The sequence below is a fragment of the Triturus cristatus genome, chromosome 7 (genome assembly GCF_964204655.1).
Source record: "Triturus cristatus chromosome 7, aTriCri1.1, whole genome shotgun sequence".
NCBI lineage: Eukaryota > Metazoa > Chordata > Amphibia > Caudata > Salamandridae > Triturus > Triturus cristatus.
In genome coordinates, this window is record NC_140590.1 from 21108485 (window position 1) to 21123879 (window position 15395).

The 15395-nt window shown below is 44.9% G+C and overlaps 1 protein-coding gene across 1 annotated transcript in view; it reads right to left on the reverse strand.

Annotated features, from left to right (window-relative positions):
- LOC146808708 (cell adhesion molecule CEACAM6-like) overlaps positions 1 to 15395 on the reverse strand; it is a 375069-nt gene that overhangs the window by 118501 nt on the left and 241173 nt on the right. Inside the window, exon 3 of the mRNA XM_085614219.1 lies at positions 4616 to 4681. Within this exon, the coding sequence (XP_085470345.1) occupies positions 4616 to 4681 (66 nt within the window). The remainder of the gene's footprint in view (positions 1 to 4615; positions 4682 to 15395) is intronic.

Genomic DNA, 15395 nt, shown 5'->3' on the forward strand with positions numbered 1-15395 from the left:
CACATTTACAGGTTTGGTAGGCTTCTCCAGGTGCCAGCTGATCTAGGGCTCATAATCCACAGCTAGGTACATTGCAAATAAAGGATCAGTGTTCAGTGGAAAAATTTGATGTGTCCATGTTGCGTTTTGACCCATTTCCTGTTGCGGGCACTAGGCCTACCCACACAAGTGAGGTACTGCTTTTATCAGGAGACTAAGGGAAATACAGAATAGTGAAAAAGTGTTACCAGTTGTCTTTCTATGCATTTCTGCCTTCCAAATGCAAGACAGCGTGTAAAAAGAAGTCATTTTGAACAATACCCTCTAACTCACATGCTAATATGGCTACCCACAAATTCAGAGATGTGCAAATAACCACTGCTTCTAAACTCCATATCTTGTTCCCATTCCGAAAATTCATAGCTTTCCTTGATATCTATTTTTCACTCTTTATATTTTACCAAATGAATTGCTCTATACCAGGTACACAATGAAAAACCATTTCAAGGTGCAGCACAGTTATTAGCTCTGGGTACCTCGGGTTGTAGGTGAACCTACAAGCCCGATATATCCCCACAACCAGAAGGGTCTTGCAGACGTAACGGTATAGTGCTTTCAAAAATATAGCAAAGTTAAAAGAAGTAACAGGTGAAAATGTAGGCAAAAATGGCAGTTTTTTTCAACTCAATTTCAATATACTTTTTTTTTCAACTTTTACTTTCTATAGGAAAACCTTGAAGGACTACACAAATAACCCCATGCTAAATTCAAAATTGTGTCTTCTTTTCAGAAATGTATATCTTTCCGGGATCCATTATTGGTTGTTCACCCATTTCTACCACTAACTGCAAAGAGGTTGAAAGCACAAAAAATATGACAAATAGGCCATGGCTCAGTAAAATACCACAACTGTGTACAAAATGCTGCCTCTTCCTGAAAGCTGGAAGATGGTGATTTCAGCACCACAAACCCTTCGCTGGAAGAAAAAAAACAGATGCTATTTCTGCAGCACTTGTTTCCCACAAAAAAATCTTAGCTGTATTTTGCCTACTTGTTCAGTCCCCTCCAGGGGAATCCACAAACCCTGGACATCCTTAGGATGTTGGAAGAAAAGGGCTCAAAGTTGGCACTGTAGGAGTCTGGCTTAGTATATGGAGCTCACTTATGTAAAATCCAGACAATACTTATGGTAATTTTAGTGGTCTTAGACAACCTTAAAAAGCTCTCTAAGCGGTAGCTTCCAGGCTTAGTCCAGAAGGAGTGTAAAGTAGCTTGTTTTACCAGAACATAATCTTACTTTTATAGAATAAATGAAAAAGAACCACACAATGTATTTATAAAAATAGATATTTCTTATAAGACATTCATTAACACATACAAACATCTCCAACCCGGAGAATTACACAATGCACACAATACTTTGCAAATAAAACAGGTAAATAGCACGAATACACAGTGGTCGCCAGGGGGAGACCAAACCATATACTAAAATAGTAGGATGCGAACCATGACTCAAGTCAAGACTATACCCCGAAGATGTAGAAGTGCTGGGGACCCAAGGAACCACCCAAGGTAAATAACCAGGAACATTCAAGTAAATGGGTAAGTTGCGGTTGCAATTTCACAGAAGAAGGACCCTTCCCAGCAGACCCTGAAGAATACCAATGGAAGACAAAATGTTGAAGAGCCACCCAACCCATGGATACCGTAGGAACCAGGATATCTACATCAGTGATGCCGGGTGCATAGGTGCGAAGTGACGTCGAAACCGCCGTCAAACTCAATGGAGGACTTCGGGAAGATGTCTCTGGTAAAGAAGGGGAAAGTGTACGGTGGAACCCAAAGGTGGATTCATGATGAGAAGTACCTGCAAGCAGAGGGGACAGAGTTCATTCCACTCAGAAGTGACCAGGAGGCATGGATGACGAATGCCCACCGATATCTGGTGTTGCAGGAGAGTTGACAGTGACCTTGGAGCTGCAGCTGTGTGGACCAGGCAATGCTGTGGAAGACCAGGAGCTGTTCACAAGCTGACCCACGTCAGATGTTGAGAGTTGAGGGGTCGATGTCCGTCTGGAGCACCAACAAGCCTTGGCAACTGCAAACATCCTGGCAAGCAAAAAAGGTGCAGTGTCGGAATCAGCAAGGTCCAAGTGACTCACCACAAGCAGGGGAGTCAGAGTAGGCCCGAGCAATCAGGGGATCCCACTGGAGTCAAAGAAGACCCTCAAGAGGACCCATAGGCCGGAGGCACTGGAGTCGCAAGAAGACCTCGAGCAGTGCACCAAAGACCCATGTCTACAGTGCAAGAGATGTGGTGAGGAGGAATATCTTGGTCACAGTAGATGATTGAGGTTGAGGCTACTTGGAGCCTAAAGATCTCTGAGGAAGAGGGCCAATAAGCATTTGCAATTGAAAGTTGACATGGTGCACATGGGTTCGGTTCCTGTGGTTCCGACGAGGGAGACTGACCTCAAACTCAGTGAAAAGACGGTGCAGGCCTTTAGGGAGTTGAAGAATCCCCATCTGTGTTGCTGAGCCTTTCAGAGTCCGTGGGATCCCAGTATCAGCAGACTGGTCAGATTTGTTGCGGTGCCTGTAGATGCAGGGAAGTGACTCCTTCACTTCAAGGGAGATTCCTTAAGGTGTCTTGGAAGTCCACAGGCATTGGGAGGATCCTGTTTGAAGCACAGGCACAGATTTTGCAGCAGACAAGCAGGACTAGGAGACCAGGAGCAGGAGTAGTTTTCCCAGTTGCAGTCTAGGTGCTCAGAGTAAAGTCCAGGGATGCCCAGAGTGCGCCACCCACAGGTAAGCCCTTAAGTACCCGAAGGAAAGGGTTGGGACGATTCAGGGGTCCTTCTCAGAAGTGGGGCTGGACAGTGGGGAGGGTACTCCCATGTCCTTTGTCCAGTTTCACGCCAGAGTGGGAGTCAAGGGCTCTCTGAACTGGTTTGAACTGGACTAAGCAAGGAGGGCACCAATTGTTCTCTCCAAGCAGTCTCAGTGGTGCTGGCAAGCATCCCCACCCTGTGCCAATACACTAAACCCCATCTTGGAGGTGGTCACACCTCCATGTGACAGGATATCTTTTGTTCTGCCTTCCCCTGCTCAAGCTTGGCTCAGCAGCAGAAGGGCAGAAACATGTCTCTGGCCGCTGTCTAGTTCTGGAAGACTGGTACCGGGATCACTGAGGGCCTCACGGAAGAGCTTTACAGTGCATGAAATCATACCTCACACACCGTTTAGGGTGTGTGAGGTATGATTCCAACATGTTTGATACCAAACATTACAGGGTTCATTACAGCCAGGTTAGAGATGGTCATTGCGTAATGACGTGTGGCCCCTCTATGTATCGTAATGGCTGATGCACTTACAAGCCGGGAGAATGGACTCCTAAATTTGTGGGGGTGTCCTGCTCATACAGGGCCATCCTCATACTTAGAACCGAGCACCCTGCCTTCAGGCTTGAAAGGCCTGCTTTATGTTTGACTTATAGGCTTTAAGTGCAGTGACCTTAGATATAGGGAAACCTATATCTGCCGTAAGTGGTGCTAGCACCAGCTTACAAAGACCGCAATGGCAGGCCTGTAGTCACAGTTTGAGTGGTCTCTCATGGGTGGCATAATACATGCTTCAGCCCATGGGGGACCGCTGGGGTACCTATTCCCTGCGTACCTCAGTACCATATACTAGGGACTTATAAGGATACACCAGTGACCAATCTGGGATGTACCTAAGTACTCACCATAACTCATTTAGGAGAGGAAGCACATAGAAGGGTGTCCTGATTAGCAAGGTCAAAGTCAGACTAGTCAGAAACAGCATAAGACCAGGCAAAAAGTGGGGGTAACCATAAAAGCAGAGTCTACTTTCCTACAGGCATGGATACCTTATGTGGATAAAAAAAGGTATGGGGGCCTAAGCAAACAAGGGTTTGGCAGGGGGGGCAAGGTCTGACAGCGAAGGGGTTAAGTGCTCTGAAATTCTGTATAAAAACTCTGTTTTTTAGGTGAGCCAGAAGAAGTTCCTGTCTAGTAGGGTCTATGTCTATTTATTGGGAGGCCTTTCCTTTTTTGCCGGAGATGCTGTTGGTTTCCTTTGTGATTATATCAATTATAATGAGATGACTTTCTTTTTCTACCAGGGACTCTGTCCTCTCCACTTATAAGTTAGCTGTTCATTTGGGACTTAGAATAATTGGATTTCTGACTGTATTATGCATTTGAGACTTCACAGCATATTTTGTAATACTCTGTACCCCTTGATTTTGAGACTTTGTAATAAAACTCTTTAACTATTCCTTATCTATAACTTAGATACTGAATGTTCCCAGTTAATTATTTACACTTGGCTAAACTAATGTTAGGTCTGATAACGAGGATGGGGTTCTTTATTGATAGATCTAGGATTGAAGCAGAACCTCTAAAGGTAAAATTTGGGATGATCTGCATTTCAGAGTGCCTACATTTTGGGGTTTGGGGTGCTGCTCCCCATACTAACAGGTCCAGCTCAGTGCTTGTCAGTCACCAAAGTAGATATGAAATTCATGCTTCACCCATGACAATCACCTATAATCTGCAACACACAACCCTTGTTACACAAGAAATTCAAACCAAACTTCACTCAGACCTACCTCTCTCTGGAATAGAGACGATCGTCGCGGTGGAGGTCCGGATGTTATTTCCACCAGCTTCAGGAGCTACAAACCAATCAGAAATTCTTTTTATGAATCCTTTGACCACTTAATTGTGAAGGGCATCACCAGGCCCTCTGATTTCTTATCCTTGAAAACAATTTCCCTGCTCCACAAAAAACATTCCTTCTTTCCGTCAGTCATTTTTGGCCCAACTAAAGGTTCTAGCCTCTATCCAACCTAACAGTTCTGATTAACATCTGCAACAGTTGTGTCAATGACATATTGAAAACCTTCCTCAACAAGTAATCATATAGAAGGAGTCTTTAAAGTTCAGGTATATGGTTTGTCTCACAAGGGAGTCACAATGGGTCCCATCACCAATCATCTACTGTGGCAGCACCAGCTTCCGCAGGAAGGTGTCATTATCTGCTCGCCTGGGAAATGAATGTTTTAAAAAAAATATATACTTCTTCACTTGTTGAAATTGTCCCAACGGCAAACTTTCATCATAAGAGAACTTGTCCTGGAGTGTTGCCAAGTGACTATAGGTATGAATTTACTGCCCTTCTCCCTAGAGAAATCTCAATGACAGACTAGAGTTTGGACTAATGAGCCAAACTCTGGTGAGACAATCCACGTCTCTAAAATGTCTATTTTCGTTTTATATATCAGATTCTGACTCTCTTGTCAACTCATTCCTGGAATAAATAATAAATAAAGACTAAGTTAGTGCTTGGAGATTCTATTTAACAGAGAGCCTAAACACTTTTAAGTTTCCATCTTTGGAACACTTGGATAGAAACAACATTGTTTTAAAGCAGATCTTAAATCAATCAACTATTTTTTTACCGCTTTAATTGGATAAGGAGGCGATTGCAAAAAAAGCATGCTTGGTCGGTTATTTAATGGTATAATAAAACAGAGCCCCAACCCTATTTAACCTCCCATTTAAAACCGGATTTAAGGGATGGATATCTTATGTTAAGATTTGGCCGCTATCCAACAAAGCTATCCAACAAAGGATGGGACTCCGAGATGGGTACAACATAGGCAAACTCAAAATTGCAGATTATGTGATTGTGTCAATGAAACGCTATTGAAAATTGTATGTATTTGCCTTAGATTGCGACAAAAGGGAAACATTGTTTGTAGGAGAGTGGCATCGACTGCATAGTTGCCCCAACTTTTTGCTGATGTTTTGACTGTTTTATGACTCTAGCCAGGCTGTGGCCCTGCTATCCAGGACCCCAGCCTATCTGCTTCCTCTCTAAACCGATGTGAGTACCCTACGTACTACCCAATTGGATACTGAGGATACCCTATCAGACCCTTGTAGATGGTACCCTAGGTACCCAGGGCATGGGTCCCTCAGAGGCCTACCAGGGCTGCAGCACTTATTGTGCCACCCTGGGACAGCCATACCAAATGACACCACCAGACCACTACTGTAGTCTGGGTAAGGTGGTGCTTGCACCCCCTTACAGGGATACAGGTACCCTATTTACAACACATGTACTCTCATAGGTCACCCCTATAGCAGGCCTTGGTAATCCTACAAGGCAGGGTGCTGAGGTATGTGTGAGGGGGGACCCCTACCTGAGTAGGGCCCCTCTGCAACCTTCATTAAAACTAGCCCGAGATTGTTTGTAGTGCAGCCATACCATATACTCTTAACCGCATTATAAGTAATCGCGATAGCGTGATAACTTGAGAGTGGCTGCACAGAACCATATCGTGTTTAGTGTCAAACATGTAGGAATCATACCCCCAGTCCAGCCATGGGCATGAGGGCACGATTCCCCCCTGCTAGAGGGGCGATATGGGAAAAGCGGCAGAATTTAGACACCAATTTAAAAGTGCACATGTAGTACAAAATGGATGCTACCCGCCACCCACATGACTCTGGCTGCCTGTTGCGGGGCAAAACCCCAGCCTCGATAGCTGGACAATAGGGATCCTGTGGCAGGGAGGTGCTCCCACCTCCCCAGATAGACTATGTGGATTGGAACTGGGTGGGTGCACCATAGGATGCCTTTCAAAATTTCACGTAGGCTGCTACAGCGCCGACATTCTGCATACACCGCCTGGAACCGGTTCAGGGGCATCCTGCCCCTCGCCCAGGCGGGAAACACACAAAGGGGAGAGGGTGTAGCCACCCTTTCCTGCCTAACCTCCCATTGGTGGGCCCTGATCTGGACCCTCCCCTAATCTTTGGATAAAGGTGAATACTGTGTCCCCAGAGCCTCAGATTAATCTTGGACTTCACAGACTTGACCTTCAACGAGCTGCTGCCCAGCTGACTGAAGAAATCTCCCTTGGGGTAAAGGAGTTACCCCCCTGCTTGGCAGGCACCTGAAACACTGCAAGTGACCCAGTTGGAACTTTGCTGCTCCTTTGGACATCGACGACTCCTCTTGACCTTGAGGTAGGTTTCCTAGCATCCCAGAGGCCAGTGAGTGTGCACAGCAAGTCTGAGCACAGTGGACCGCGTGGGTGCCGAGATCCCCAATACCACAGGACACCAGCCACCTCTTGCATAGCACATAACCCCGACAAGTGGGGCAGTTGTGCTTTAGCCCAATATTGAGCCAACCTCTCAGCAGCAACTGTTCCAAAGATCAGTGCCCTAACCCACTCCGGTGGCCCGTGGGCTCCCTTTTACGCATGCCAAATTGCTGCCTCTTGCGGTCCCTTGTCTCTTGACTTATGGGTCCTAGCGGAGGTCAATCTTTACTTCTAAGAGTTCCTCTGGTTGCTCCAGGCCTGCTCTCCAGTCTCCTTGAAGGAGACCTCTCTCAGACCTCGTGGGTCTGCACCAGTAGCCGATTTGTTCAGCTTGCGTGGGTTGCAGTTGCCAAGGCTTAGTTGATCCAATCCAGACACTAGCACCGCAGCGACCCTCATCCTTCGTAGGACAGTTGGACTCCAGAAGCTGACCTTCCTTGAAGCCTCCCGGAGCCGTGGCTGCTGATCCAAGCTGCACCTTTTCCACTTGAAGCACCCGACATTGAAGGGCTCTTTTCCTTGAGCTCCCTGGTCACTGTGCCGTGACTCAGACTCTGTCCCCTCTGCTTTCAGGTCCTCCTCTTCAAGATCTACATCTTCATTCTTCACGACATCCTCGACGCTTTTGGCTAGCAGCAGTTTTGTATATTTTCCCATTGAAATTCAGCCCGCGACTAGACATCGAAAACGACCTATGCACCCGGTTTCCCTGGGGCAGGTAACAGTGGTACCTCTGTACTCTCGTGGGTGTGGGCTCTTCAAAAGCTTAACTCTAAGCTCCTGAACTTAAACTCCTGCTAGAAGTGTTTTTAATCTTGTAAAGTTCAACCGCGACATTATCCATAGGCTTTAATGGAGATCCCGATAGCAGCTATTTCCACTGCACGCGTCTCCCGTGGGTCCCCTTCCTCATTACCTGGGGTGGATTCTTAAGGGGCCAGCGATCCTAAATGCCCTAGGCATTGTCTGTAGAATTGTCGTGGTTCTTATACCACTTTTTTAGTATATGGTTTGGTCCCCGCCTGGGGTCCTGTGATTCCAGTGCTATTTATTGTATCTATAAATGCTTGTTTGAATTGTAACTTTACCTCTAGCCTCATAAAAAGACTTGGGGGATTCTGTCTAGAATAAATACATATATTTTATATATATACCTGTGTGGACTACTCTTTCATTTGGTCATTCAAGAGGTTATCTATGGTAAAACAATAAGCTTAACACTCCTTCAAGACTTAGCCTGAAGGCTGCTCTCCACAGCTACCACTAGGATAGCTTTCAATAAAGGTTGTCTTTAACCTATCACCATAAGAGTCGAATTGGACTGGTGCAAGGTGTCCCCTATAACTAGAGGACAGCAGATGCCAGGCCAACTTCTCACAGTGTTAAAACCCATTTTTAAGGAAATAGGAGTAAGAACGTACCACCAAGCAACTATTTCGTGCCTCTGAGGGAATACCACCGCTTTAACAACCCATTTTGTTAAGTTCATCCTTATAGCTGAGAAGAAACTGACCCAGGCTGATGTTCTGCCTGTGTTACAGGAATAATAAATGGTTATATTAATAGCCTTGCTGTGGTATTAATAGTGCTAATTGACCGGTGTAAGATGAGTGTCAGTTAAGGTAAAACCCTACTGTTTGTAATTAGTAAAGTTCATTACGACCGGATATTAAAGTTGGCCGATCTACCCAAAATTAGTCAAATAATTCTAATCTCGCTCCTTTAAAAAAAAAAAATGTAAGAACGAAGGCACGTAGGCACTTTAAACTTTTTTATGATATTTATTTGAATTTATCAATGAGACCTCCTATGGATAATTTCTGAAATTTGTTCTGAAACATAGGTTTCATTGTATATGATCCTAATAAAATGCTGTTAAGCTTTGAGTAGAGACACGGAGGCACTTTATAGATAAAGTTATTTTTTATTAATATATATGATGTCCGTATCAAGTATGGCTTGTTCGAAGGGATTGCACAAAGGCACTTTAATTACTGGGCTGGGCCAGGCGGCTAAGATTGAACGCATGGAAGTTTTTATTATTATTATTATATTGAGTGGTTACAAAATGAAATGGGCGAAATACTAATTTTATGTGAATTCAATGGTCCAGTACCTGAATTATCTTAAAATTGGTAATGCATCTGTTCAAAAATTCTTTTTGATGACTCTGTTTTAAGACGTCTTGTTTTTATTGTCCATGATTGTAATGATTTTTTAGAATTGATCAGTAGAGACTTACATACGACTGATGCACAAAGCGTTTACCATACTCAGTGTTGTGGTTTCGGGCATGTTTTTCTCTGATTTTAAAATCTCACTCTACCATGTAATGCTCTCTTCAGATTCTGAAATCCTCCAGCGAATCCTCCTCTTGTCAGTCAGCCCAGGTCTCCCTCCTCTCTGGCAGATGACTACCACAAGGCATCAGACAATGCACTTGAATATCTAACGGAGAATCACGTATTGAAGAGAACAAACTGACACATGGGACCTCATCTGTGATCATTTCCTGAATCACAAAAACCTTGCCACCCCTCATCAATGACCAAAGAGTAGCCAATGTTGTGGAGAGACAGTCGCTCTCCACCGTAATCTAGTGTATTTAATATCATTATTCAAGAAAGAAAGCCATCAATAGCTACAAACTTCTGAATTTAAAAAGGTTGATATTATGTCTAAAATGTTTAGACATTGCATACAGTGGGGTAAATAAACTTTGTCAAATTGTCACTTATTTAAAACAGTCAAAACACTTTTACTACATTTCATTTGCCTTCTAATTGCCCACTCTAAGCATTAACACTCCAAATGTTCAATCCAATTCTAAATTATCCTAGTGAATATTAGGCCTGGGCGGTAAATTCCGTTCCGCTCGCGGAGTTTGCGTAATTTGGGTAATTTCGCGTTGCGCGGAGAACGCGAAATTGCCCGAAATTCTGCTTTCCGCGACTTCACGAAATGTTTTGCTTGTTCGCGTTCTCAAAATGCGTGTTCGCAAGATATTTCTCCCCGAGCACGCAAACAGCGATTGTGAACAGGAACAAAGCATCGCGAACAAGCAATTACGCGTGTTCGCGGAATTTCTGCGTGTTCGTGGAGATTTTTTACCGTTTCGCTGAGATTTGCGTAACGCGATTACGCAAATTCCGCCCACCCCTAGTAAATATATGGCAAAGAAATATATGGTGTATTTATTTCTGCAACACATTTCTACCCAAGAGAAATGGTTAGTTCCATCATACACATACCGATTACGTACATTGTGTCCCATCCTCACGACATAATGGTTTTACACAAGTGTACTTTTACCCAGTAGCTTACTTCTGTCTCTCCAACATCAGGTTCTTGGTACCATATCTTAATCCCTGTACCTGCCGTACACAAAACATGTCCCCAAGCACAGTAGATTTATTCGGTACAAGGGTCACCACTTTTTTCATTCATGGCCACCAGCCAGCTGAACATGTTAATGTTTGTTTATAAAAGGATTAGCAGGGGATTAGCAAATGTTTTCGAAACATTGATTCTAGAAAAAAACACTTTAGTACAAAAGACTCTGGGCCCGATTCACAGAACAAACTTAAGACAAAATCCTAAACTTAGTACCATTTTGGTATTCACAAAATGCACTTACTACTTCTGGTATTCACAGAATGAACTTACTACTTTTGCGATTCACAGAATAAACGTACTACTTTTGCTATTCACAGAATGGATTTATGACTCCTAACTTTACGTCCGCACTCGGGCCGGAAATTCCGGCCCGGAGGCGGAGCTTCCGGCCCGGAGGCGGGGTTTCCGGCCCGGAGGCGGGGTTTCCGGGCCGGAGGCGGAGCTTCCGGCCCGGAGGTGGGGATTCCGGCCAGTGGTGGAGATCCGCCACTGGCCGGAATCCCCACCTCCGGGCCGGAAGCTCCGCCTCCGGCCCGGAAACCCCGCCTCCGGGCCGGAAGCTCCGCCTCCAGGCCGGAAGCTGCGCCTCCGGGCCGGAAGCTCCGGCCCGAGTGCGGACGTAAAGTTAGGAGTCATAAATCCATTCTGTGAATAGCAAAAGTAGTAAGTTTATTCTGTGAATCGCAAAAATAGTAAGTTCATTCTGTGAATACCAGAAGTAGTAAGTGCATTCTGTGAATACCAAAATGGTACTAAGTTTAGGATTTTGTCTTAAGTTTGTTCTGTGAATCGGGCCCTCTCACTCTCCCTTACCAAGACAGAGGAAGATTTCCTTCCAGGCTGGACCGAGACTCTGCAGGCTGATCCTTCGACAGGCAGACATCCCTTGTGGGGTGCCATGGTCGACGCAGAGATGGGGTCCTTCATTCGGAACCATCATGTGAGAGGTTAGAACTTTCCCTGGGAATTCTTGGCTCCATTAGGTTCCATTAGGACGTATCCAGGCATGCTTCACCTACACCTCTAGGCTAGGCACGGTTAGGTAGGATACACATTGTAGGAGTACGCCAAGGCTATTGTTTTATGTAATATATTTTTATTCATCTTATTAGCAATAGCATTATAGTAGAAATGTATCTACTTTTTACAATATTGGTACTAGCGATTACGTTTGTCTGCTCCTGTCTTGTCGCAGCTAACATGTTTCATACTAGACTGACGCTTGACCAATAAATACTTATTGAAACCATTCCAATCGTCATTCTATGTATTCTGAGAAAAGCAAGCACGAGTGACTGAGTGAAAGATACCGTATTGTTTCCACGATACCTGAGGAATCAGGGCTGTCATGTTCAATGGTTGCCTCATCGTATAGTACAGGGGGTGGTAGTGGCACTGTAGAGCTAGCAGGTCTAACGGCTGACTCATCCTGTGGGGGTGTCCAGAGTCTGTATTCACACCAAGCCCTCAGTTTAGGTCATCTATAATGTGCAGGTCCTGGGGATCCTAGAAACAATACGACATGGCGCCACCAACGTTGATTCGGTTCTTATATTAACAGTAAAATCTGAGTAGTTTAGTCATGCTTTCTCAGACAATCCTACTCACATTTTTCATAGACGTCTGAAGTGGGAAGGTTAATCCGCCTCAGCTGAGCAGGCACACCCTGTGTATTGGCTGAAGGTTTAGACAAGCTTGTAAGGACTAAAAGTTCCCTATCGTGCTAAACCCTATCTCTCATTCCAAAATGACTGAACCCGCAAATAGCAGTGGAAGTGAGGAAGGAGATGAATTTACCAACGCTCCTAACATTTCAGAAAACTACCGACAGGCAGTAACTCTGAAATTATTAGAACATGGATTACCAGCAACAGGTGGCCATGTTATCTTCATGATTGAGGCAAACGAGGCGTTCGGATCAGAGGTATTCTATTCCTGGGTAAAATTCCCACCTGCAGATCCACAGACACACATATTCCATGAATACATTGAAGTGGATCCACCAGAAGAATACATCCCATACGAGGACATTGCAGTTCCGTTAACCTACCAGCAACATAAAAACTAGTTTAAAGGCTCCCTAAAACACACAACTACATTCGTAAGACTAGGTCCGCTCAGCATAGGAGGAGCAACATGGCCAGTCTTAGCGGCTTACACTCCACATCCTGAGATAGACACACTCCCAGTAGGGGAAGTGTGTACACTTTATAAGGAAGTAGTGGGGTGGGTGAGGCTGTCCAGTTTGTCATGCGAACACTCACATTACAACCTGCAAGAGCTGCTCCACCAGTGATAGTCCAGACCCAGCCCACACCAATAATTAATCCACAAACACTAAAATCAATAATGGGTGTGTTCCCATCAAGAAGGGATCAAGTACCATTCTCGATTGCTCAAAACATAGCAAATTTGGAAGCAGTATTTCTCCCGTACGGTTCCGCAGGGAAAACACAGAATGTTAACAATTTGCTTGCCAATGGGAATTTTTCCCTCATTTGAGGATTGTAACACATGGGGAACAATCTTTGCTGCAGTATACATTAGAACACATGGTACCCCAACCATATCAGTTATTCCTGAAGTATTAAAACAGATACAGAATGAGTACGGGGCAGGACCTGCCCTGGACTTGGGGATGAAATTTATAGGTCATTTTGACCAAGTTTTGGCAATTATGATGAGCAGCATAAAGGGGAAGCAGCAGCGGTGGCTATACGCCAACACCATCATTTATACACTCAGGGACAGATTAACGAGAAAGTGACTCAGTGCATTCCGCAACCCATTTGGCTGCGCCGCACGGAGTCACTTTCAGAGCACAGGAATGCGACATATTTACAATGATATGTCATATTCCTGTGCTCTCCCCTGCGCTGGTGCACAAACAGCTGCCATGCGCTGGCGCAGGAACCCTTGCACCATGGTGCAAGGATGCCTGCGTCATGGGGAGATTGTTTTCGTGCAGGAAGGGGCACCTTCCAGCACGAAAACAATCACTACAGGGATTTTCCTCTTTCAATACGTGCTGTAGAATGCAGCACGCATTGGAAAAGGAAACAACTAGGAGAAATGAAAACATTTCTCCTCGTTGCGACTCGCTACACCACCCCTCGGGTGGAGTAGCATACCGACGCATTTCCAGATTTACGATTCCACGTAAATCTGGAAATGTGTCTGGTTCCATGGGTGTTGCATGGGAACACCCACAGCAACACCCATGGAACGCCCCTTTCACTCAAAGTGCTGCTTGTAAAGGGGCCATATTTAAAAGGACAGGAAAAGCCTTGTAAATCTGCCCCTGTCTACTTGGGATAGTTTTGGGAGGGCTTCCTTTGGTCCTGCTTTCAGTAGCGGGCAGCCTGATTTTACTCCTATTGCTTCACAATGGATGTCAGCATCACTCAAGACATGGAGAGAGCACTGCTGGAGCGGCGTTGTCGTGAGTGATTGGTGTTCCTATTGGGGTTACCTCGGCTTCAAGAGCCGAGTGAGCATTCGTTCCTGTCTTTCAGACCAGTCTGGATTGATTGCATTCTACCAGTATTCCGCTGCCTCTTTTGTTGATTCGGATGCGCCTTGGTCCATGTGCACAGTTGTCCCCAGCTTTTTCCCATGTGGATGATGGTGTTCCTAGAGCCTCCATGGGACGCTTCAGCTCCTGGTGGACCGGAGAACAGCTCTACAATGGATATGCAAGCATCAGTCTCAGGCACGGAGGCAACTACTTCTTCCCCGTCGGCTGCCATGGAAAACAGCGATGGCCACCTCTGCTCACTTGATATCATACTAGAGGTATTGGATGGACTGCCTCCTGCGGATGCCATGTACAGTGATGTTGAGTCTTCAGCGCAGGATTCATAAACAATCCGGCCTTTCCTGTGCTGGGAACCGTTTGGGCAATTTTTAAAACATGTACCAAATTGGAGGACGAACAGACTTTGTTTTCATTCTTCTCCACTCTAGATGAACATAATGGCTTTCAAGTTGCTCAGAAAAAAATATGACAATATATCGGAATGTATAGTGGGCCTTTTTTTTTTTATCGATTTGTAGGGAAGAATACTTTCACTATAGAATTTACATTTTAGGAACAGTTTTAAACGCTTTTAAATATGCTTTTATTATGAAGGTTTTTTGACCTTTTTATGAGGTGTGGGTGTCATGTCCCTTAGGTTAGTTCCATCATGTACATACCGATTACGTACATTTCGTCCCATCCACATGACAGAACGGTATTACACAGGTGACCTTCTACTCAGTAGCTTATTTCTGTCTCTCTGATATCGGGCTCTTGGTATCCTATCTTAATCCCTGCACCTGACATACACAAACCATGTCCCCAGGCACAGTAGATTTATTCGGTACAAGGGTCACCACTTTTTTCATTCATGGCCAACAGCCAGCTGCATATGCTCATGTTTGTTTAGAAACGGATTATCAGGGGATTAGCGAATGTTTTCAAAATATCAATTTTAGAAAAACCCCGGAGTGACCACTTTAGTATAAAAGACCCTCACTCCCCCTTACCAAGACAGAGGAAGAATTCCTTCCAGGCTGGACCGAGACTCTGCAGGCTGATCCTTCGACAGGAAGAGATCTGACATCCCTTGCGGGGTGCAATCCTTGATGCAGAGACGGGGCCCTTAATTCAGAACCATCAGGTGAGGGGTTAGCACTTCCCCGGGGTATTCTTGGCTCCATTAGGTTCCATTAGGACATATCCTAGCACTTATACATACATGATTCCCCTACACCTCTAGGCTAGGCGCTGTTAGGTAGGCTACGCATCATAGGAGTTCGCCAATGCTATAGTTTTATGTAATATGCTTTTATTAATCTTCGTAGCACTATGGTAGAAATGAATCTACTATTT